General features: G+C 41.7%; 1 protein-coding gene across 1 annotated transcript in view; it reads right to left on the reverse strand.

Annotated features, from left to right (window-relative positions):
• Nucleotides 1–24105, reverse strand: part of plcd4a (phospholipase C, delta 4a) — a 39378-nt gene extending 15273 nt beyond the window's left edge. Inside the window, exons 1-11 of the mRNA XM_087835787.1 lie at nucleotides 24045–24105; nucleotides 19443–19490; nucleotides 18804–18962; nucleotides 17163–17391; nucleotides 12005–12134; nucleotides 11222–11453; nucleotides 10873–11074; nucleotides 5012–5156; nucleotides 1990–2142; nucleotides 1887–1940; nucleotides 1682–1849 (exon numbers count right to left, since the gene is read on the reverse strand). Coding sequence (XP_087691913.1) covers nucleotides 1682–1849; nucleotides 1887–1940; nucleotides 1990–2142; nucleotides 5012–5156; nucleotides 10873–11074; nucleotides 11222–11453; nucleotides 12005–12134; nucleotides 17163–17391; nucleotides 18804–18962; nucleotides 19443–19467 — 1497 coding nt within the window. The 5' untranslated portion in view covers nucleotides 19468–19490; nucleotides 24045–24105. The remainder of the gene's footprint in view (nucleotides 1–1681; nucleotides 1850–1886; nucleotides 1941–1989; nucleotides 2143–5011; nucleotides 5157–10872; nucleotides 11075–11221; nucleotides 11454–12004; nucleotides 12135–17162; nucleotides 17392–18803; nucleotides 18963–19442; nucleotides 19491–24044) is intronic.
• Between the last annotated feature and the right edge of the window lie 2185 nt (nucleotides 24106–26290).

Genomic DNA, 26290 nt, shown 5'->3' on the forward strand with positions numbered 1-26290 from the left:
GTCCTAGCTAAAATATAGTAAATTCAGTCATTACAAGATTTCATTTAATCAAATGGAGTGCTTCTGTTTTGGAGTTAGCTTAATCTAGTAATGATTTTTATTCATAGACCATGGTCCATTTCCTGATTTGCCTTGAGGTTTTATCATCAGTATAAAATTGACTACTAGAGTTTATCCTGACAGGGTGGGTCATTTCTATGGATACACTGTAATAACATGGGAATGGTTGGTGATATGAAAGTCCTGTTTGTGGCACATTAGTATATGTGAGGGGGCAAACTCCTCAAGATGGGTGGTGACCATGGTGGCCATTTAGAAGTCGACCATCTTGGATACAACTTTAGTTTTTTCAATAGGAAGAGGGCCATGTGACACATCAAACTTATTGGTAATGTCACAAGAAAAACAATGGTGTGCTTGGTTTCAACGTGACTTTATTCTTTCATGAGTTATTTACAAGTTTCTCTTTGTTCACAGCCATTGACATGTCGAAGAGGTTAACACATGAGGAGCGGATTAAAAATTTGTTGATATCTGGTGAACGCAGTAACCGGGTCATTGCAGCAGATTTCAATGCAAGACACCCTACGAGACCACCCATCACCCATGCTACAGTTAGCAAACTGCTTGCTAAGTTTCATGAAGCTGGTTCAGTGTTGGATTTACCAAAATGTGGATGCAAGAAAACTGTCACTAATGAAGAAACATCAGTGGCTGTCCTAGCTTCATTCAGCAAGAGCCCACAGCGTAGCACTCGCCGCAACAAACAAAACCACCGCTATTGGTCTGACACTAACCCACATTGGATGGATCCCTCCAAGACTGTTGGACCAACAAAAGTGATGGTTTGGTGTGGTATATGGGGTACAACGACAGTGGGTCAGTTCTTCATCATCCTCAAGGCCACTGGATATTTGAAATTGCTACATGATGATGTGTTTCCCTCTTTATGCACTGAAGCTGGCACGTTCCCTGAGTTTTTCCAGCAAGATGGTGCACCACCACATTATGGGTGCCAGGTCCGAGCATTCCTAGATGAACAGTTTCCTGGAAAGTGGATTGGTCGTCGTGGACCAGTTGAAAAGCCCCCAAGGTCTCCCGATCTGACCCCCTTAGACTTTTATCTTTGGGGTCATCTGAAGGCAATTGTCTATGGTGTGAAGATACGAGATGTGCAGCACCTGAAACTACAGATACTGGATGCCTGTGCTGGCATTTCTCCTGCGGTGTTGCTATCAGTGTGTGAAGAGTGGGAGAAGAGGGTTGCATTGACAATCCAACACAACAGGCAGCACATTGAACACATTTTATAAGTGGTCAGAAACATGTAAATAACTCATGAAAGAATAAAGTTACGTTGAAACCAAGCACACCATTGTTTTTCTTGTGACATTACCAATAAGTTTGATGTGTCACATGGCCCTCTTCCTATTGAAAAAACAAAAGTTGTATCCAAGATGGCCGACTTCTAAATGGCCACCATGGTCACCACCCATCTTGAGGAGTTTGCCCCTCACATATACTAATGTGCCACAAACAGGACTTTAATATCACCAACCATTCCCATGTTATTACGGTGTATCCATATAAATGGCCCACCTTGTATATCAGACTGGATCATCAGCACATGCACAGTGGGTTGTCTGAGAGTTGTGAGACTGTGTCAAACATCTAGACCCACCTTTAGTCTGGAATGGATACTCTCATGGTGTGGGTGATCTTCATCAATTTCAGCTGCCTCGTCTTCATCGCTGACCTCCCCATTCAGAGAATCTTCCACCATCCCACTTAAACTCTGCTCTAAACCACCATCTTTCTTCGCCTTCACAAGAATCTTCCCCTTAAGATCCTAACATAGGGGTCAAAAAGTCATCTTTAACATATACCATAGGTGTTCGGGGTTTCTTTGAATTTAGCATTCTAGTTGATAATTTGCATTTCTATCAAATTATATGGCATTAGAGTTGGACAATAGATTACAGCCCTCACCTCAGGAGAGGGCAGTCTGATGAGGGCCTTGCCATCCAGTATAGTTTTCAACAACCTGTCACCAAGAATGTGGTTTAGATGATGTGCCATAACTCTCTGTTGTTCAACACTGCAGTGGTTCTCAATGGACAGGATGACTGGATATTGTGATACCTGAATGGGGGAGAGGAGGAAGAGAGATGGAGGGAGTGAGTACCTTTTGTGATTGAAGACTGGAAACAGTTACAGTGAAATGGTAAATGGCTTGTATTTGTATAGTGCTTTACTAGTCCCTAAGGACCCCAAAGCGCTTTACACATTCAGTCATCCACCCATTCACACACTGGTGATGGCAGCTACATTGTAGCCACAGCCACCCTGGGGCGCACTGACAGAGGCGAGGCTGCCGGACACTGGCGCCCAAGGACACAACGACCGAGACTGTCCGAGCCAGAGCTCAAACCGGCAACCTTCCGATTACAAGGTGAACTCCCAATTCTTGTGCCACGATCGCCCCTACAGTGGTGTGAAAAAGTGTTTGCACCCTTCCTGCTTTCCTATATTTGTATGTTTGGCAAACTTAAATATTTCAGATCAAACCAATTAAAATATTATAACACAAGTTAACACAAAATGCAGTTTTAAAATGAAGTCATTTATTATAAAGACAGGCCCTGTGTAAAGGTGACTGGACCCTAAACCTACTAACTGGTTGGCCAGCTTAGCATCTTAGCAGCAACAACTGCAATCAAGCATTTGTGATAACTGGAAGTGTTTTACAGCACTGTGGAGGGATTTTTGCCCACTCATCTTTGCAGAATTGTTGTATTTCATTCAAGCATGAACTGTCTTTTTAAGGTCAAGCCAGAACATGTCAGTTGGATTCAGGTCAGGACTTTGACTAGGCTACTCCAATATCTTCATTTGTTTTTCTTAAGCCATTTAGGTAGATTTGCTTGTCTATTTTGAATCCAGAGCCAAACCCAAGCGCACATTAGCTTCAGGTCACAAACAGATGGATGGACATTCTCATTCAGGATGTTTTGCTACACAGCAGAATTCATGGTTCCATTTACCACAGCAGGTTTTCCAGGTCCTGAGGCAGGGAAAAAGCCCCAGACCAACACACTACCACCACCATATTTTACTGTTGGTATGATGTTCCTTTTCTGACAATGTGTTTACAGCTGTGTTACTTTTATGCCAGATGTAATGGGACACATGCCTTCCAATAAGTTCAACTTTTCTTCTCGTTATTCCCCAGAATATTTTCCCAAAAGTCTTGGGCATCATCAAGATGTTTTCTGGGAAAACTGAGACTAGCCTTTAAGTTCCTTTTGCTCAGCAGTGGTTTTTGTCTTGGAACTCTGTGTCAAGGTCTGGCTGTGTGGCAGCCAGGATGAGGACCCAAATGCAGGACTCTGGAGACAAAACCTGAACTTAAGCAGCTTTATTGCCGATTACTACAAACTAAAAATACAAAACATTAAACTCTTGGCATAGTAGCTAGACACTAGAAAGCAAAGCATGGAGCACACAGCACAGGGGTAACATGAGGACTACCTGAAGACTGATGATGTGATGAGGAGCAAATACAAACTGAGGACTTAAATACACTGGATAACGAGAGGATGGGAAACAGGTGGTAACACAGGTCATAACAGACAGAGGAGACAAAGGATGAAATATAAGGAGAGTAACATGGGAACAGGTAAGGGAGACGAAACAGAGACATGGCTAAGAAACAAAGAGAGGGGAAGCGAGAGACACAACAGGAGTGCGCTAAAGACAGAACACAGAGACAAAGACTGTGGGAAACGAGAACAAGACTGACATACACAGGAAACAAAGGGAAAGGAAAACACTCAGGGAACTAGACCAGAACCACAAGGGATAAACACAATCAGAAAATCTCAAACACATAAGAAAACTGAACTAGGAAATATACCCTAGGAATACGACAATAATGAATAACCAAGATTCACTGGGTCAAAACCCAGGACCATGACACTCTGCCATGCACGCCATTTTTGCTCAGTCTCTTTCTTATGGTGGAGTCATGAACACTGACCTTAACTGAGGCAGCTGAGGCCTTGTTTGGATGTTGTTCTGGGGTCTTTGTGACCTCTTGGATGAGTCATCGCTGTGCTGTTGGGGTAATTTTGGTCTGCCACTCCTGGAAAGGTTCTATGTTTTCGCCATTTGTGGATAATGGCTCTCACTGTGGTTCACTGTACTCCCACAGCTTTAAAAATGGCCTTATAAGGCCATAATAAAGCCATATAATGGTTTTCCTTGGATCACAGCATGATGTCTGGCTTTTAAAGGTTCTATTGGTCTACCCCACTTTGTCAGGCAGGTCCTGTATAGTGATTTCTTGAATAAGAACAGGTGTTGGCAGTAATCAGGTTTGTGTAGAGAAACTGAACTCAGCTCTTCAAAGATGTCAGTTTATGTTAAAACGAGGGAGGGTCAGTCATTTTCACACAGGGCCACGCAGATTTGTTTTCTTTCCTCTTAATAATAAATACTCTCATTTAGAAACTACAGTTTGTGTGTACTTGTGTTATCTTTATCTAAAATTTAAATTTACTTGATTATCTAAAACATTTAAATATGACAAGCATGTAAAGAAATTGGAAATCAGGAATTGGAAAGACACTTTTTCACACCACTGTATGATAACAGAAAACTTAAATGTCTGCACATCATCTCGGGTTGTGCCTGCCTGGCTGTAAGACCAGCAGATGGATGGGCAATATTGAGTTTCCAACAAATATGAAATTTGGAATTAGATTCCTTTCATGTAAATTCAACAACCCATGCGTATAGAGTTCAGTAGCCTTGCATACAAAGACGCCATCATGCATGGGACAGTGTCTGCTTTGCACATGCTGCTATTGCCAGGACACATGGGGGTGTGATATCCTCAGGGAGCAGAGGTTTTAGGCAAAGCATTCTGCTTAAGCTGTAGGACAGCCATCAACCAAAACACTGCTATTCCCTTATAAAAATGTAAAATAACCCACTCAGGTGATCCTACCTTGAAGGCATAGTTTCCAACTGCACTAACCACATCCTTGAAAAGTATCTTGGAGGTGAAAGTGTGTCCATGATATACAATGGGCTCTCCATTGGCACCATCCCAGCAGTCTACTTCAACACATCGGCAGCCACGACTCAGAGCCCTGAAGAACAAGGACAAATACAATCTTTCCTTTATTATTGATTCTGTTTTGGTTCACAGAAAGGTAAAAAAATACAATGGCCATGAATATATCCTTCATCTTCTTCTTCTTCTTCCTTCGATTGCTCCTACAGTGGATCATCTGCCTCCATGTCACTTTATTTTTAGTATCCTCCACTGTCACACCAACCCTTTATATGTCCTTCACTACATCCCTGAACTTCCTCTGAGGTCTTCCTGTGTTCCCCCTTCCAAGCAGATCCATAATCATAATCCTTTGTCTAATATATCCACCATCTCTCCTCCGCACAAACCATTTCAACCTTGCTTCTCTAACTTTGTCTCCAAACTCCTACACTCACTCGACCCTGTCTGCCTTTTATTCACACATTCTGGATTCTGTATTGCTTCTACTGACTTTCTGACAGGATCCTGTGTGAAAAAATCATTGCACCCCCCTGTTATAGCATAAATTAATGGGGGTGTATCGTATCTTTGGAAAGCCGAGTTCAATTTCTCTAGCCACACCGAGACCTGATTACTACCACCACCTGTTCTCAATCAAGAAATCACTTAAATAGGATCTGTCTGACAAAGTAGAGTAGTCCAAAAGATCCTCAAAATCTAGTACAGCGATGAAGATGTTAGAAAGACCCAAGAGAAACATCAAAAGACCCGAATGCCTCGCTTGGTTGAGGTCAGTGTTCGTGACTCCACCATGAGAAAGAGATCCTTCATGGCAGAGTTCAAAAACCACTGCTGAGCAAAGACAAAGACTCATCTCAGTTATGCCTGAAAATATCTTGATGATCCCCAAGTCCTTTGGGAATATACTCTGAGCTGACGAGACAAAAGTTTAACTTTATGGAAGGTGTGTGTCTCATATCGACATCCAGTGTAAAAGTAACACAGCATTTCAGAAAATGAACATCATACCAACAGTAAAATATTGTGGTGGTAGTGTGTTGGTCTGGGGCTCTTTTGCTGCCTGCCAGGACCTGGAAAACCTGCTGTGGAAAATGGAACCATGAATTCTCCCTTCTAGCAAAACATCCTGAATGAGGATGTTCAGCCATCTGTTTGTGACCTCAAGCTGAAGGACACTTGGGTTCGGCAGCAGGGCAGTGATTCAAAGCACAGTTGATCTCGGCTTAAGAAAAACACACTGAACACTTTAGAGGGGCCTAGTGAAAGTGCTGCCCTGAATCTCATTGAGACGCTGGCAACAGGTTCTAATCCCAATGCATTATATACCGACGATTGTGACAAATCGTCGCTATTTTAGGCGTTGGGAGTGCAAAGTCGTCTGCATTTTATGCATTGGGAAGGACAGCGGGCTGTTGGGAATGAGAGTGGGTTGGAATGAATCTATACATGTGCTTTACGTGTGAAATTAAAATAATAAACCGAACAAAGTATTATGTACCTAAAATCTGTTGGAATTATTTGTAATCGCCATATTGACTATATGGGTTTCTTGGTCTGCAGTGAACATGCTTCCTCTGCCCCAGCATCTGGTCAGCTAGCAATTCTGTAAAGTAACAATTTCAGTATTGTTACATCTATGGTATTGTTGTGTTCCTCATTAGCATACGGCAGTGCTACAAGTCTTAGTGCAAAGTGACTGTGCTAACTGATTTATCTTCGTCTTTATCCTGTTTTCCTTCTCTCACCCCAACCAATCGCAGCAGATGGCCCCGCCCCTCCCTGAGCCTGGTTCTGCTGGAGGTTTCTTCCTGTTAAAAGGGAGTTTTTCCTTCCCACTGTCACCAAAGTGCTTGCTCATTGGGGTCATATGATTGTTGGGTTTGTCTCTGTATCTATTATTGTACAATCTACTGTGCAATATAAAGCACCTTGAGGCGACTGTTGTTGTGATTTGGCGCTGTGTAAATAAAATTGAATTGAATATTGATTTCCAAAATAAGACTATTAGCAAATCCTTCATGGTATCCCTTGTATTATTCTAATATTTTCATTGATACATTTAATGGATGAGAAATAATCATCCATCCATCTTCATCCGCTTTATCCGGGGCCGGGTCGCGGGGGCAGCAGCCTAAGCAAAGAGGCCCAGACCTCCCTCTCCCCAGCCACCTCCTCCAGCTCATCCGGGGAAACACCAAGGCGTTCCCAGGCCAGCCGAGAGATATAATCTCTCCAGCGTGTCCTGGGTCTGGAACACCTCACCCAGGAGGCGCCCAGGGGGCATCCTTGTCAGATGCCCAAACCACCTCAGCTGGCTCCTTTCGATGTGGAGCAGCAGCGGCTCTACTCTGAGCCCCTCCCGGATAGCCGAACTTCTCACCCTATCTCTAAGGGAGATGCCAGCCACCCTTCGGAGGAAGCTCATTTCCGCCGCTTGTATCTGCGATCTCGTCCTTTCGGTCACTACCCACAGCTCGTGGCCATAGGTGAGGGTAGGGACGTAGATCGACCGGTAAATTGAGAGCTTCGCTTTTACACTCAGCTCCCTCTTCACCACGACGGACCGGTGCAGCGTCTGCATTACTGCGGGTGTGGGAGGAGTTCGGAGAGGCCATGGAAAAAGACTTTCGGACTGCCTCGAAGAGGTTCTGGCAAACCGTCAGGAGAAATAATCACTTAAAAATAATATGAGGTCGAGGCCCTCTCTTTATTTTATTAAACTCAGTGGATTACAGTGATAAGAATGTTTTCCAGTTAGAAAAGCTTGTCTAGTTAGACAAGCGAGTGCCCACAGTTGCAAAAAAGAGTTTTTACCAGCTATGCCAAACTTCCAAGGCAAAGCCCTATGTTCCACATAAAGACTTTGAAAAGCTTATCCACGCCTTCATTAGTTCCAGATTGGACTATTGCAACTCGCTATATTTCGGCCTCCAATTCTCTCTCCTCCAACGCTTGCAATTAGTTCAAAATGCCGCAGCACACCTTTTAACTGGCTCCAGAAGGCATGATCACATCACCCCTGTTCTAGCCAATCTACACTGGCTCCCCATCAAATACTGTATCGTTTTTAAAATCCTTTTGTATACTTTGAGAATTTTAAATAACCTGGCACCAAGTTACCTCACTGACCTCATCGACTTGTATAGCCCCATAAGAGCATTTAGATCCTCTAACCAACTGCTCTTAGTGCAACCAAGGCTCCAACGAAAGACTAGAGTATCGACCCTCCAATCGATATTCGCACATCAGAACCTATACAATCGTTTAAATCGCACTTAAAAACTCACTTGTTTAATCTAGCCTTCTAAGCAAATTAGTTCGGACTTCCACCTGGTCTGCATTTGTGCTACATAACTGTAACTGTTTTTGTTGTCGTTTGTTGTAACCCGCATTCACTTGTGTGAAGCACTTTTATGGACACTTTTATGTGCTATAGAAATAAACATTGATTGATTGATTGATTGAGAAAAAAATTCTGAAATCAATTAAATCAATGTCTACTTACTTTTAAAATTTAGAATTTTACATTTAAATTTAAAAAGTAGACGTGGGAAGCATTAAGCCACTTTGCTCTGTTTTAAGTGTCGTAAATAGAATAGAATTGAATTGCCCTTTATTTCCATTGTAAATGTATAATGAAATTATGGGTGCTCCACACCAACTGTGGATAAATAAAATATAAATAGTAAGACGGCAGGTATAAATAACAAACAGGAGAAATATATACAATGAAGACGAATCTATTAAAAACAATAGAAAAGGAACACATCGGAGAACACGTTGCAAAGTGCTTGAAAGTAGAGCAAAGGACTTGGTCTGAGTAGAGTCTGTGTGTGATTGGCCTTAGTGATGAGAGTTACTCAGACCATGGCTCATATTGATGAGGTGGGTGGGCAGGGGTGGGCGAGGAAAGTGTTTGCTGATAGTGCTTGACCCCTGTGTACCAAACACCATAGCAGTAGGAGAGAACGCTTTCCATTGAGGAGTCGTAGAAGGCCAGTTGCATCTTCCAGTACAGGTTATTCTCCCTGAGGACACAGAGGAAGTGAATCCGCTGCTGGGCCTTCTTTACCGGGGCGATGGTGTTTGTGGAGCCATTCTCCATCTGTAAGGTGGGGAGTGGACCTGCCTGTGCCTCCCAAAGGTCATGATAAGTTGTTTCAGGTCCTCCCTGGACGACCTGCTTGTGTGTGTGTCTCTCTCTCCCTTTTTTCCTTCTCCCCGCCCTCTGGGTCTGCTTCCGGGAGAGTGAGAGTGTGGCGACCCCTGACCCGGAAGTGTCTCCGCTCAGCAGCCAACACACCTGTACCTAAACTTCAACCCAGCTTTCACTAATCAGCCCCCATTTTTGGCTGAGGTAACGGTGTGTCCGGATGGCAGTCGACGCTGGATTGTACTCGTAAGTAAAGTGTGCTCGTTATTGGTGATGGTGATGCAGCTTTAGCTGGCTAACCTGCTCATCTGTTGTTGTCGCTTGTCTTTTAGGAGGAAAAGTACAGGGAGGAGGGTTGGAAAGAAGGAGCTTGCTAGGATTACCACTGGGGAGACTCACCTGCACCACCACTGGGAATTTGGAGAAAAGCACTGTTGGACTATTGCACTTCTTTTCATGTTTAAGACCGTTTTTTTGGGACTGTAAATAAACCAGAGCTTCACGACTGAGTCTGTATTTCCCATTACCCGTGATAGGATGTTCAGTTTTCGGTTATTTTCTGAGCACCAAGGGAACAAGTTCTCCAACAGAAACCTGGACTCTCCGTAGCAAGTGTCCAGTTACCGAGACCCTCTGAAGGTCTACTAGAAGATGTGGCCTGGCTCCAAAATGAACAGCTACAAGAAAAAGTGCCCTCCATGGAGAAGGAGACAAGAAGCCAAGATCAAGCCATAATGGAGGGAAGTTAGCCAACTATCGGAGCTGTAGAAAGGTGCGATGGTAAAAGAGGTACCTAAAAAGTGCTGTTCATAACTGAAGCCTTGGAAACTCCCAACCAAAGACTCACAGCCTTGGCCAGCTGCTTAAAGAGGTATGCCAGAGAGAAAAAAAACAAGCTGTACTCCACTGAACCACCCAAGGTGTACTCTTAGTGGAAGAGCACACTTAAAGACAGCACACTCAAAGGAAAAAGGAACAATTTTTTTTGACTGACCAACGCGTTTTGGCTTGTGGCCTTCATCAGGGTCATAGTAACACATAGTAGAAGTGTGCTTCAGAAAACAGAAAAAAATCCAAATGAACCAATCACATCTTCATAGATAAATCAGCTGACATATAACAGGTTGGTATTGGTTAATTGGTTAAGTCACGCCCAAGTAAATACTGGCCAAGATCATTAATGATGAAGACGGGGGGTGGAGACATAATCCCCACCTGTCTTAAAATAATACATGCATGAAATTCATAAGAAGAATATTACAAATATACAAAAACGATTACAAAGGAAAGCATTTAATTATTAATGATCTAGTCCAGTATTTACTTGTGCGTGACTTAAGCAAACCAAAATGATCAAAACTGATGATAATCCAACTTTGGACTACGAATACGAACTGATAAATCTCAACCTGATGAATTAGCTGTGAGCAACCATGTTTTGGCTTACTGTGCAATTTTACAAACCCCTACTCTTTCAAGGTGCTATTCTCTAGATCTCTGGACAAGCTAGCATATTGCAGACAAGCTTGTTAGGAGTGGTTCAGTAGCTACCCCAGGTCTTCATGTGCAACATATTTTAGAAGAAAGTTGGGGTGAATTTGATGAAAGCATGGTAATTTTAAGCCAGTACTGCTACCTGATGTATCCCTCCACACTGCTTTGTCCTCTGAGCTGGTCCTCCATCAGGTAGGTGTTGTGGGACGATGAGATGAAATAATGACAGAGTGGCTGAGTCATGTCCTGAAAGATCCCCCTCCGCTGTGGGTTAAAAATGGAGCCTTCAGCTGAGCCGAGGTACATCAAAAAGCCATCAAATGTCATGGCATTCATGCGCTTGGCTGGAATGACAGTAAGATGGTGTCAATGTCTTTTAACGTAATATGCTAACTGTACCATAAAATCTCATGAGGGAATAGACTGATCCTAATGTCATAAAAATTATATTCAAACAAAACATCAAGATGTATTCTTTACAATGTGTGCACCTTTGTCTGAGGGTTCATAGCACTCAATGAGCTGCTTAGCATGCAGTTGGATATCATCCCCCTCAAGCTGTTCCTCTCTAAGGAAGTCCTCCAGGTTGCTTTGGGATAGCTTCTGACCATCAACAGAGTATTCCTGAAACACCTTCAGTACATCCTCTCGCTGAGTCAACATCTTGTAGAAGAGCACAAACTCATCATTCTCCAGGGTACCTGATTGGGACTTATCAGCCATCTGAGACAAGAGGCAAAAATGTGTACTGTAGCAAGGTGGACAGATGCATCAAAGTGTAAGATCTTGTTGAGAAATAAATATATATTCTTAATGCTTATTTGCTGATTAGATTGTTTTATGAGAGGCCCAGACTTCAGTGTAAAACTAGGTCGCAGGCTGACAGGAAACTGCATGCTTTTGCAAAAATAGGAGCTGCAGGCAGAAAGTGAAACTAAGTAGAGTGTTTGATCGAAACCTCAAGTGTGTGTGACGTCTAGATGAAGTATATAAATAACCAAACTTCCTGTTTTTGCCTGAGACTTGAGCTGGCGTTGCTGTGTGTGCTGAGTCTCCATATTCTGGAATATGTCAAATTAAAGATCTTTTGAGTTAGACCACTTTGAGCCGTGTCTTTCTTGGCCATTGAAGAATACAAAGAACTGGATTTAATAATCTCCTAATCCTAGTACCAAGGACATTACAACAGAACCCAAACAACCTTAATACTGAATATTTAAATCACATGAATGTGTATACTTTGTTAGTATACACATTTAGTACAGGTGTCTCACTGTAAAAAGGTGGTGAGCATGATGTTCATTCATGTCCACATTCATCATCTTCAGCAGGTCTTGCACTTCCTTAAAGTTCATCCTGCCATCATTGTTCTTGTCTGCCTTTTTGAACCATTCACCAATCCATCTGAGTACAACAATCAAGGAACTTTCTAATAAAACTTTGTTTTGCTACAGTAATGGTACAATGGTCACTGTCAAGACAGACAGATACCTTATTGATCTCACAAGGGACATTGTTGCCTAACAGCATCATGACAAAGAATAAAAATAGTAAAATCACAATAAACACCACAATTAAAAGAGTCACAGGGGCCTGGTAAGGGCTTATACTATGACAAAGTGCAGTATGTATATCTATATCTATATCTATCTATCTATCTATCTATCTCTATATATACATATATACATACATATATATATATATGTATATATATATATATATATATATATATATATACATACATATATATATATATGTATATATATATATATATATATATATATATATATATATATATATATATATATATTAGGGGTGCAACGATACACAAAATTCACGGTTCGGTTCGGTTCGATACTTTGGTGTCACGGTTCGATATTTTTTCGATACAAAAAAAATGTTCATGCTTTTTTACTTTGTCATTTATTAAAATTATAAATATATATTTTAACTCAAAAGTACAGTTTTTAAATGTAATGTTGCTGAAACAACAAAGTAATAAAATAATAAATCTATCTGATGGAGAAATCGCTCATCTTTGGAAAAGAGAGTTTATTACAGAGAAATGTCTCTTTCCAAAATAAAAGCTATACTATACGCTTCTTCTGGGCTATATTCTCAGCAGCATATTAAACATATCAGGTCCCCATAAGGAGAATCATGTGCTAACGGCTGTCTAAATGACTCGGGTAAAGTTTGTAGCATGCGTGCTTGTTGTTTTTGTCTGCTTCCACTTGTCTTTGCACTAGGATGATGTCGGCGTAAATGTGCAGTCATATTCGTTGTGTTCTCACTAGTGCTGTCAGCGTTAATCTGAAATGAGGTTAACGCCACAACACGGCAAATCTCCGTTAACGAGCTACCGCGGATCGCCCCGTGCGTGGGGCTGGACGGCGCCAACACGTTAACGAGCTAACTGCGCTAACACACTAGTTCCCACCCATGTAATTGAGCATTGCGTGGCACATCCAACATACTGTTTTACTTTAGTCCATGACGCGCTTACCTTCAGGGTCATACGTCACATGAAAACCAAAATAGTTCCAAATGCCAGATCTGAATGAGGGTGGGGGAGGTTCAATTTGCCATGTTGCAACGAGAGCTTAGCTTCTGTCTCGCTAGCTTGCGCTGCGCTCAGTGGATCTGCGTTCGACTATTCCGCCTAGGCTGCACTGTCGAGCGCAGATCCACTGAGCGCTCAACACAGACAGCATCGTCAGAACAAAAGTTGATCAAATAAATTAAAAATGTTGTATTGTTCGATACATATGCGTACCGAACCGAAAGCACTGTATCGAACGGTTCAATATCCATACGAGTATCGTTGCACCCCCAATATATATATATATATATATATATATGTGTGTGTGTGTACAGTACCTCTATTGCTTAAGCCACTGCACTGAGCTGCGGCCACAAGGTGGTTGGTGTCTGTCGTGGTGGTAACCCCCGAACCAAATGGTGGACACCAGAGGGGAAGAGAGCCACCAGGCTGAAGAAGGCTTGGCTAGCCTGTGGTACTTTGGAGACAGCTGATAGATACTGACAGGCCAAGGGGAACATGGCTCAGGCAGTGGTTGAAGCAAAAACTTGGGTGTGGGAGGAGCTTGGAGAAGCCATGGAAAAGAATTTTAGACTGCCTTGAAGAGATTCTGGCAAAATTCTGAGAAATTTGTAGGAAAATTGTAGGAAGGAAGACTTTGAGGACCTCCTTAGTCCCACTGGCACATCTTCCGTTGAGGTGGAGTCTGGGAACGAGGGGGGCAACTCGCTTATCTCCAGGGGTGAAGTCACTAAGGTAGTTAAACAACTCCTTGGTGGCACGGCCCTTTGGGTGGATGAGTTCCTAAATGATCTGGATGTTGTAGGGCTGTCTTGGTTGACATGCCTCTTCAGTGTTGTGTGGAGCTCCGGGGCGGTACATCTGGATCGGCAGACTGGTGTGGTGGAAAGGAAAGTCCTTGGATACAGGAGGAACAATGTGTTTTTTGTCCTGGTCGTGGAACACTGGATCAGCTCTTTATCCTCTTGAGGATACTTGAGGGTGCATAGGAGTTTGCCCAACCAGTTTAAATCTTGTTTGTGGATTTGGGGAAGGCATTCAACCATGTCCCTCGGAGTGTCCTGCGAGAGGTGCTTCAGGAGTATGCGTTGCCATTCAATCCTTACACAACTGTTGCAAGAGCTTGGTCCACATAGCCGGCAATAAGTCAGACTCATTTCAGGTGGTTGATGGACTCCGCCAGGGCTGCCCTTTGTTTTTAGGCCATGGTCTTCAGCTGGAAAAGGGTCCCCACTCCGGGTCAGTATCTTGGGGTCTTGTTCACGAGTGACAGGAGCAGGAGATGGATTGGTGGTGCGGCTGCAGTGATGCAGATGCTGTACTGGTCCATCGTGGTAAAGAGAGCACTGAGTGTAAAAGCGAAGCTCTCAATTTACCTGTTGATCTATGTCCCTACCCTCACCTATGGTCATGAGCTGTGGGCAGTGACTGAAAGAACGAGAACATGGATACAAGTGGCAGAAATGAGCTTGGCTGATCTCTCCCTTAGAGATAGGATATAGGAGGAGGAGTTCAGCCATCTGTGAGGGGCTCAAAGTAGAGCTGCTGCTCCTCTACATTGAAAAGGTGGTTTGGGCATTTGAAAAGGATGCCTCCTGGGTGGGCATGTCCGACCCGGAGAAAGCCCCGGGGCAAACCCAGGACATGCTGGAGGGATTATATCTCTTGGAGGAGGTGGCCGGGGAGAGGGAGGTCTGGGCTTCTCTTTTTAGGCTGCTGCCCCCCTGACCTGGGCCCAGATAAGCAGAAGAGGATGAATGGATGGATGGATGGTGATAAAAATTAAAGAAAGGTAGAAATGAAGTTAGTTAAAAACAGTAAAAGTAAGACTGATAATTTGTAAGCGAGATGTGCAAATTGCATGAAGGTATAAATACAAAAATATGTTTGGGATCTTATGTGTGACAATGTAGTAGTACAGGTAAAGCAAAGCCGGGAGCATTGAAGGTGGATTCAAGTACTTCCATGGTGTAAATATGAAGAGAAATGGAGTAGTACTCTTGAGTATATGAATAATACTATGGCGATGACAAGACTGTCAGAAAGAATCATAAGTTTGAAAGAGGTCACCTGTCCCAGCTTGCCAAAAGGCACCTGAAGGACTCCTTGTGGGACACCACATGCCAGAGAGGCTGAGGAAGATACAGAGTCACCAAAGTGGACTGAGAAAGTTCTCTCCTGAACCACTCAAAAGCTGCACCTTTGATGCCCACATGGTATATAAATGGGACATGAGATGGTCTACTGCAGGAGTCCCCAACTCCAGGCCTCGAGGGCCGGTGTCCTGCAGGTTCTAGATCTCACCCTGGGTCTACACACCTGAATCAAATGATTAGTTCATTACCAGGCCTCTGGAGAACTGCAAGACATGTTGAGGAGGTCATTTAGTCATTTAAATCAGCTGTGTTGGATCAAGGACACATCTAAAAACTGCAGGACACCGGCCCTCGAGGCCTGGAGTTGGGGACCCCTGGTCTACTGTATCAAAAGCAGCAGTCAGAGCAGGTCAAGAGAAACTACTGCTGACCAATAAGGACATTAAAGGCTCACCTCAGTTTTGCCAGAAAACATCTTGATGATCCACAAGACTTTTGGGAATATATTCTCTGGACTGATGAGACAAAAGCAGAACTTTTTGGAAGGTGTTTGTCCCCATTATATCTGGGGTAAAAGTAACACAGTTGTAACACACCTTTTAAGAAAATGAACATCATATTAACAGTAAAAATGGTGATGGTAGTGTGGTCTGGGGCTGTTTTGCTGCCTCAGGACGTGGAAAACTTTCTGTGGTAAATGAAACCATGAATTCTGCTGTCAAATAAAACATCCTAAAGGAGGATGTCCGGTCATCTGTTCATGACGTCAAGCTGTAAGCACTTGGGTTCTACAGCAGAACAATGATCCAGCAAGTCCACCTCTGAATGGCTTAAGAAAAACAGAATAAAGACTTTGAAGTGGCCTAGTCAAAGTCCTGACCTGAATCTGATTGAGGTGCTGTGGCATGAACTTAGAAAGGCGGTTTGTGCTCGAAAACCCTCCAAAGTGGCTGAATTACAACAATTCTACAAAGACAAGTGTGCCAAAATGCATCACGCTGTAAAAGACTCATTGCCAGTTACTGCAAACACTTGATTGCAGTTGTTGCTGCTAAGGGTGGCCCAACCAGTTATTAGGTTTAGGGGCAATCACTTCACACCGGGCCATGCAGGTTTGGAGTTTTTCCCCTTTAGGGTTTCCCCCTTAATAATAAACACCTTCATTTAGAAACTGCATTTTGTTTACTTGTGTTATCTTTGTCTAACATTTAAATTGGAGGCAGATGATCTGCTGTTGCAATTGCCACAGCTACACATAGAAATGAAGGCTACAGTACAACAAGCCTGACTGCTCATCATGTTACCTGCTAAAGATCCAACCCTGGCTGCTGGCTGAGGTCAGCATACATGTAGCTGTAAGATCACACTGGGTTTGTCGCCAGTTTTGTGTTCGCCTGCTATCTGTTCAGATGTTTGCAAAGAGCTGACATTTTGATAGCAGTATACTGCAGTTTCTTTCCTTGACATACTTTATTACTGTGTTTTCATGCAATAAAAATAAACCCCAAATCTCCCCAAATGTTGTAGACCCGGCACTATAGTTCTCCTCCCTGCACACAAAAGAGTAGCACATGTCTGCAGGAAGAAGAAGATATGTTTGGTTTTTTCTCTTTCTATCTGACATGCAAATGTGATTATAAGATTATTGAGTTTAGTACAGTAACTCATGACTGTATTACTGAAAAATGTAATGTGATGTAATGTACACCCAACACAAATTCTTTATGTATAGTTAGGTTGACCGCATATGTATGTACACTGAGTGAAGGATACTGATCGAGTTTCTCCCTCTCACCCATGTTTTCCACATTCTCAATCAGTTTCCTCATGCCCCATATCCAGGACTGTGCTTCCTCAGCTGACTCGGCCACCAGGTCCAAATTGCCCCTGCGACCACGAAAGACCAATGTGAAGCATCTGTCGGGTGGGAACTCATCTGCAATACTGAGGAGGACCTCACTCTGGTGCCCCTCTCGAACTGCTTCCACATCATTCACAGAAACTAGGAACAAAGAAAATGGGATTTAGGAGGTTTTAGACATGAAAATGAAGCAACAAAAAAAAAAAAAAAACAATTAATAAATAAATATTGCTCACATGAAATTTTGCAAATATCATATTATTTAAAACAAAACAAAAACTAGAGAAAACAAAGACAAGACAAAAAACAATCAAAAACTAAAACAGCAAAATGAACAATCGATGAAAATCAAATCCTGTTTGGTGAAAACGATGAAAATTTGGCATGGTGGATGCATGGATGACATGTACACAACCAGTGTTGGTCAAGTTACTTGAAAAAAGTAATCAGTAACTAATTACTGATTACTTCCCCAAAAAAGTAATCCAGTTACTTTACTGATTACTTATTTTCAAAAGTAATTAATTACTTAGTTCCTTTTTAAAAACACGATTTACAACCTGAATAGGTGATAAAGTGATAGATCTTTCAGCCCAATTCTACTTTTTCTGCATAATCATCATACAAAATGTAATCAGATGGAAAAGTCTCTTTTTAAAACTTGTTTTATTAGTTTTAATCTTTTAACTTTATGCATCAAGCAAAAATTTAATTAGTTTAACATTTAAACCTATTTTCTGCACATTCCAGCACATAAAATAAAATATTTTGTGTGTTTACACTCAGTCTTTCAAATAGATGCAAGTAAAACACAGCAGAAAATAAATAAAGTCAAAGACTAGTGGTCCTGTTGCTCTATTTTCACCTGTAAAGCAGGAGTGGGGTAGGCGGAGGGTTACCCTGGTGCAGGTGTGCAGCGGTCAGTGGAAGAATCCGCGAGTTTCTCTGTGAGTTTCCCATTACGTCGTAGCTACTCGGTGCTTGTTTGGAAGTTTAGGGGTTTTTTCGCTGTAAAAAGAAGTTTTCTTCCCACGCACAACGGACACTAATGTTTTTGTCACTTTTTATGGAATCAAACTCAAAGTAAGGTCAGTACTTCCACGCTTTAAACGCTGCACGCTCATACTCTCTCTGCACTCGATATATGATCCATTGTTGATCTGCACACAGCTGTTGTCACGAACGTCGCACTCGCTTACGTCACTGTCATGAGACATTCTCACAAAAAATCACGGTTTTAGTAACGCAGTAACGCAGCGTCAAAGTAACGGTAATCTAATTACCGTTTTTGCAATAGTAATCCCTTACTTTACTCCTTACTTGAAAAAAGTAATCGGATTACAGTAACGCGTTACTGCCCATCTCTGTACACAACAGACAGGAAAGCAGTGAGAAAATGGTTTCAAGCCTGTGTATTACCCAGATTGTGCCAGATTGTCAGCATGCTTAATGCCAAGAACTTGTGACCCGCACACACACATATAGTAAAACGCCCACTGTTGGAAAGGGTCTATTAGGTCATTTTGGTTCTTTAATTATAGCTGTTCTCTTACATGTGGAGCGGACATTGCCAGTCTTCTTAGACTGGTACCAGATGGTCATGAAGTCATCCTCCAGCTTGAAATATCGCTGCTTCTTCCAGTTACGAGACTTAATTTTCCTCATCATCGCCCCCACCAGCATGGCCTGGAGGTTATCATCCCCCTGACTACCTGTGTAAAAGAGACAGTCATCACAAATAAAAAAATAAAGCATGGTTCGAAGAAATGTAAATGCAAACATTTAATTTTAATTTCAAGTTTCTGACAGGCTAATGTGAAGTTCCATCACACATGACACTGTCTAGACATCTACTGCTGAGTAGATATGCTAAACAAAAAGATTAATATGCATCTTAAATGTGAATTTAAAAAAAGAACATTTCATTTAAGTCAGTTTAACAAAATAAGATTTCGTTTGTTTCATCTGTGAATCAAATATTAAGCAGATATTCTGCTCACCTTTGTATTATTTGTGTTCTTTGATTATGTTTCTAAAATTAGAGTGACGAGAATGATGCTATAATGAACTGTTTAAAATGAATCAGATGTTCCAGTGTACACACAGGAAAAAGGTCAAGGGGGAAAGGAACATATACTTATTAATTAAAGTTACCCGACCACAGCAGGCATAAACAAGACGAGCTGACTTACGGAGGCCATTTCCTGTGGAAGCCATTTGTTGTGTGGTCACTCTGCCATCTAAAGGGCAAAACATAGCAGTCAGTGCAAGACAAGGAGAACAGCTCTGACTGTAAAATATGCCTTCAAGTCACTCTTAGATGTCCTTTCTAGAGGTCACATGTGCCGAGATGACATCTAACATCAACTTCATTGACATCCAGTCACCTGATGTCCAGCCACACCCTATTACCCTCTTTCTCTCTGATTTTTCACCTACCAGGTCAGAGATTACTTCATTTAAATCATCTTATTACTCTGGTTACATTTCTCATGGACATAATGTGCAGACTCTCAGCATTCATCCACATTTGAATTGGATCAGCGGTTTGGGCCTCTTTTTAAAGGGATGAAAATTAACTGGACAGTTGACTCAAAGGCCTTTTTATGGGCAGGTGTGGGCAGCTGCTTTGTTATGTCGTTGTCACTTAAGCAGATAAAAGTCCTGGAGTTGATTTGAGGTGTGGTGCTTGCATTTGTAAAACGTTGCTGTAAACTAACAACATGCAGTGAAAGGAGCTCCCCATGCAGGTAAAACAAGCCATGCTTGAGCTGTGAAAACAGAAAAAACATCTAAGAATTTGCTACAATGTTACGAGTGGTAAGCAGCAGTTTATCAAAGCAGTGGAATATTCTTGAAGGGTCAAGCCACTCGCCTGATCTTAACCCAATGAACAGACAGAAAGGCCTCAAACAAACAGCTCTCGTTAGCTCAATCACATACAGATTCAAATGATTTTTTTCAGCGTAATCATATATTTATATACTTGACATGAATATATACTGTTTCTCTTTATGATTATATGATCTCTCAATACTTCCTTTTAACACAATCCCATATGAACATCATGATTCCAATAGTTTTAACTCAGTTACATAGGAGTACTTGTTCTCTTCATGGGTCTGTGGTTCAAACACAATATACTCTATATACTTCCTTATATTAAATCAGACATTCCCTAAATGTTTGCTTAATCATTCTGACCACACACTGAAAGCTTGTCCACCTCAGACGAGATGTGTTGTGCCATTGTTACGTTCTCAGTTAACACAAACAACAGCAGCACAGAAGTACACACTGTCCTGAGTCTGTCGACTCAGTGTTTTGTGTTTCTTTGTGCTTTTGTTATTCTGATTAGGCATCCTGTAGCTGTCAATGAGACTTCTGCACCTCAGCAGGTATTCTGGCCCACTCTTCGTGAGCAAACTGCTCCAGTTGTTTCCGGTTTGAAGGGCGCCTTTTCCAGACGGCATGTTTCCGCTCCTTCCAAAGAGGCTCAATAGGACTGAGGTCAGCGCTCATAGAAGGCCACTTTACAATAGTCCAATGTTTCCCTCTCAGCCATTCTTGGGGTTTTTTAGCTCTGTTTTGGGTCATTGTCCTGTTGTAAGACCCATGACTGCGACTGAGACCAGGCTTTCTGACACTGGACAGCACATTTCTCTCTAGAATCCCTTGATAGTCTTGAGATTTCATTGTACCTGCAGAGATTCAAGACACTGTGCCAGATGCAGCAAAGTCTGTGAACATAGACCCGACGTGTCATTTTTGTCTCATCCTTCATCAGAAGCTTTGTGGCTTGTCAACATGTAGGTTGGCATATTCCAGTCTGGCTTTTTTATTGTTTGTTTTCAGTAATGGTGTCCTCCTTGGTCATCTCCCATGTAGTCCACTTTGGCTCAAACAACGATGGATGGTGTGATCTGACACTGATGTTCCTCGAGCATGAAGTTCACCTTGAATCTCTTCAGAAGTCTTTCTGGGCTCTTTTGTTACCATTCAGATTATCCGTCTCAATTTTCCTCCTGCAGCCACGTCCAGGGAGGTCGACTCAGAAAACAATACCAAAAAGAGTCAGTCACAGAAAGAGGTGTTGGGGATTGTCAAGGAAGTTTGTGATGGGAGCAACCCAGATAGTTAAAAGCTGCTCACAATGTCAAAGGCCGTGTGAAGCAGGCAGGATTGGGGACCCAAACTGCAGCCTCTCAGAGGCAGGACTCAAAACACAGATTTATTTCTGATTACAAAATACAAGAAGTATAAAATCTATGAACCAAACGGATAGGCAGCACACACAGCCAGGAGTAGATGGAGAACGAGACGCCCGACACAGGGAGACGCAGACACTATACATGATAGGGGAACAGGGCAGGTCCTGCCCCAAGTGGAGCAGTTTAAGTATCTCGGGGTCTTGTTCACGAGTAACGGGAGAAGGCACCGGGAGATCGACAGGTGCTGCAGCTGCAGTGATGCGACGCTGCACCGGTCCGTCGTGGTGAAGAGGGAGCTGAGGGTAAAAGCGAAGCTCTCAATTTACCGGTCGATCTACGTCCCTACCCTCACCTATGGCCACGAGCTGTGGGTAGTGACCGAAAGAACGAGATCAAGGATACAAGCAGAAGATGGATGGGAATAGGGCAGAGAGGAAACACCAGGGTGATACAATCAACTGATGAGATGGGGAAGCACAGCTGATTACAGTACACACAGAACAAGTGACTGTCAAAGTAAAACAGGAAGTATGCAAAACACACAGAGTACAGGCAACAGCAGGAGCAACATGCTGAACAAGGGAATAAACGAGTCAGTACGTGGGAACAGCGGGATGCATGAAAACAGAAAGCTACAGACTAGAGGAGTGATATAAAGTGATATAAAGTGATATAAAGTGATATAAAGTGATATAAAGTGATATAAAGTGATATGAAGTGATATAAAGTGATATAAAGTGATATAAAGTGATATAAAGTGATATAAAGTGATATAAAGTGATATAAAGTGATATGAAGTGATATAAAGTGATATAAAGTGATATGAAGTGATATAAAGTGATATAAAGCGATATGAAGTGATATAAAGTGATATAAAGTGATATGAAGTGATATAAAGTGATATAAAGCGAGCGATTAAGGCACGAGAGAGCAACACACAGGGACATTACTAGGGTAAAAAGCAACATGTAGACTAGACTGACCTAACAGGGGAGGACAACAGAGATGAGAGCAGGCGTAAACATAGAGAAAGTGCTTTGAGTGCTCAGAGTAGAAACGTGTTATGAACCAGTCCTTTACTTTTTAAAAGATCGGTTTTTGTACCACTGTATTAATACGATTCTGTAGGATTTCCTTATATTATTCATAAATAAGTTATTAAATAAATCAACCAGTTCCTGGCCCGCGTATCATTTTAGGCTGTTAAAGAAAATAACAAACAGTAATGTGGATGCTGAAGATAAACAATCTGAAGCTGTAAAGAAAGGCTTGTTTATCCAGTTACCATGAGACAAAGTTGTTTTGTATTTTGGGAGATCTGTGTTGTCCCCTCAAAGAAAGAAGGTCCATCTCCAAAAGTTGATTCTGTTCATCTGGATGTTTTCAGTGGGAGAAACGTTTCGTCATCATCAGGTGACGTCTTCAGCCTCAGCTGTCTGCAGGCTTCCAGCCTTATAAACATTTTCATAATGACTGACACCAGCCCACTGAAGGAACAGTTTATAAGATTGTCAGCTGGTCACCTGGATGAAGATGAAACGTTTCTCCCACTGAAAACGTCGAGATGAACAGAATCCACTTTTGGAGATTTACTTACCTGGTGTCATTGATATTTATATTTAAAGTGCAATACTGTAATTTTCTGCTGCTCATTCCTGTGCAATATCCCATCTGCCCTCCCGTCATATTTCTTTTCAAGTTTTTCTTATTTAATCACTAGTGTACATATATTTATATTTATAGATACATATATATTTAGACATCTTTTCTCTTTTACCATCTCTCTAATATTTTGCTCCTTACTATTTTTATATTTTATTTTATTTTATTTTATTATATTTTATTATATTTTCTCCTACTGTATCATGCTGCTGAGTGACTGCTGCTTGTCAAACACATTTCATTGCAATGTTGACCCTGTGCTAACTTGCATATGACAAATAAAACTGAAAACTGAAACTGAAAACTGGATGATTGAGCATCAAGACGTCCTATAACATTCACCAGCTGTTTTACTTCATGAATGAATGCAGACTCACTTTCTCCGAGTGCATATTCATGAGATGCTCCACAGCTTTCTGCCCTGTGCTGTTTATGCTGCTGGGAGTTATTCTGCTGGTCTTTCATGTTTTTATGTCTCATTTTTCATACTGTCTTTGTTAAGCGCTTTAATCCAGCTACGCTTGACAAATCTCTTTTTTTATTACCGTTAGTCATTTATTTAACCAAGCTCTTTCTGTTTCACAGAATCAGTTACGATTGTCTCTGACATCAGTAAAGTCATTTGTTTTACCTAAACCACTGGCAGAGCTACACCGTCCTCTGACTACAGCAAAAACACAAAGCTGCTGTGTTATTGGTAAGAGTGTTGTTTTTTATCAAGTGATAAAAGGTAACATTTTACTAGAAAACAAAAAATATGACAAAGATTCAATTCAAATATTCAAGTATTACAGCAAGTAAGCGTGCTCCTGTGTTTCTGAGGAGCATGTGTCCTTTATAGTTCATGCATAAGGAATGTAAACGAAGCCATGGAAGAGAAAAACAGGGAGGAAAACATTGGAAAATGAAGGTGACTCTGACCTGTTGCAGGATCATCCCGGTCTCCAGCTGACTGCTGCTGTGCTGTTAAAAGATCATCAAATCTGGGAGCCTCTGCTGCTGCTGTGCATCTGCCACAATGCACTGATAACAGGACACGTCAAACCTGGGTGAGCAGGTGAGTGAGCTGCCCCTCCTCCTCACTGTTCCCCGTCTGCTTCCTGCCCCCTTTCTTAAAGTGCTCTGCAGCTTGTGCATGCGTTACATTTGGAGCCGAAGACTTCATTTGGATGCAAAAGTTCAGCTTCTAAAACATCATGAGTAGCACAGAGTTGGGTTGAAAGTGCCGTAAATAGCCTGAATTGTTTGGTGGGGAAGATTTCAGTACAGTGAGTTTCACTGGCATTATGAATGCATGTGAATACTTGCACCTTGTAGTTTTGACTCACCTTGATTGTGCTCATTTCACATTTAAATGTAATAAAGGATTTTAAGAAACTTCAATGCCTAAATGATTTACTGCATTTAAATTAAACATTTCCAACTAATTGAAAGTCGGTTTTTCAATATTTAGGAAGCTGAGTGAGACTCACAGCAGCCAGACTCGTTATATCTCTTGTGCTGAAATATTACAGAGTTTTATTTTTATTAAATATTTATTGTTGTCATTCCCCCAAACTCTTTGGCAGAGAGTTGCACACAGACTACGTTGTCTGGGGGTTTAGGAGCAGCAGAACTCAAACTGATAGTGCAGCATGTGTTCAGCATCATGTTACTGATCCCAATCATCAAAATTTGATCAAGTCAGTTTAACAGCAGGCTTGTGGATACATCAGGTAATGTTTTCCTATCAAAACAATAAACAATGTGACAGATTACCAGTTGCCTGATTACTAACATTACTTATGCAACTGAGAGCTGCGTTACACATTTGCCAGTTTACAACATGAATACTCTCTCTGTGCTTTTATCTGTGTTCTGCTCAGGTTCAGGCCCATCAATAATTTGTGGCTTCAGATCAGCTCCTCACCTCAAATTACACTCACTAAGCCAAAGTTAAAATGGACGGGCTCCCCCACATCAAGCTTAACCACAAGACAGAACCCAGCAGTGTTTATCTTCTAATGGCACCATTTATAAGGCAACTTTAACATTTTAGAGATCATTTTGTCTCTCCCATTTTCAGTAAAACCTGTTGAGTAAAATTGTCAGGACAACCTATATGCTGAGGAATTCAGACAGGAACTACAGTATTCCCAAGATTCCAGTGCAATTTGAGCTCTGCAAAGTTAACGGCCAGTGGCTCATTCTTCTGCTTGAAGAGGAGACACCCAGAAAAACTGGAACCAGAAACCTTCTGGGTCGCTCTGATCTTTACATCTGTTTAAATGTTTTCAAATGTTTCCCTCAGGTGGTTGAAATGGCAATATAATTTATTGTTATTACACTTACTGTAACTCAATGGCTCTCCAGTCAACAAAAATTGTCTGAGCCATTTTTTAAATGTCACTGTTCAGAACAGTACATGCTGTGATGCCCATAAGACTTTCAGACATTTCTCTGGTCACTCGAGTCTCAGAGAGACAGCAGTGTATGAACATACTCTGACCACGCCCCGCTGCAGCCGCCCCGGGCTCCCTATCACCGATTTACTGTAAATAACAGAAATGCAGTAGAGCAGGCTTGAGCTTTGGTATAGCAAATTGTAATATGAGCTAAACTTTGTCCATTTCATAAAATAATGTTTGGGTAGTGAGCACGTTGTTTCCAATGTGTTCCCTGGTGTTTCCTGGGTCTTTGCTTTTTGGCTTGTTTGGTTGAATTTCTGTTTTTGTTTTTCCTTGTTATTGTTGATTTTGTTATCCTATCGTGTACTTGAATAACTTAACAGTTCTGCATCCCCCAGCTCTATTTGAGGATCTTCTGTGTGGTCCTGCATTCATCCTTTGGTCTGTTTTGGTTTTGTTGGCTTGTTCTCTGTTCTTAGTGTTTCTTTTTCTTTTTTTTATGTTTTATCCCCCAAATCTCTTGCTGTGCAGTTCTCCATGTCCTTTGTCAAACTGTCTGTAACTTTCCCTGTGTGTACTGCTATCCTGTGATTACTTGTGGACTATGGTTTTGTTTGTTTTCTGTATTGAGTGAGTTTAGGATTTAGTGTGACATCTTTTTTTTTTTTTTTTTTTTTTTTTTTTTTTTTTTTTTTTGCCTGTCCCGTTTGGCTCTTTTGCCATCAGAATTATTGTCTAAAGGCGAAGAAAGATGCCCAACGGATTTTCTTTACCAAATTG

The sequence above is a fragment of the Neolamprologus brichardi genome, chromosome 23 (assembly GCF_056152115.1).
Source record: "Neolamprologus brichardi isolate AB-2024 chromosome 23, ASM5615211v1, whole genome shotgun sequence".
NCBI classification, from domain to species: domain Eukaryota; kingdom Metazoa; phylum Chordata; class Actinopteri; order Cichliformes; family Cichlidae; genus Neolamprologus; species Neolamprologus brichardi.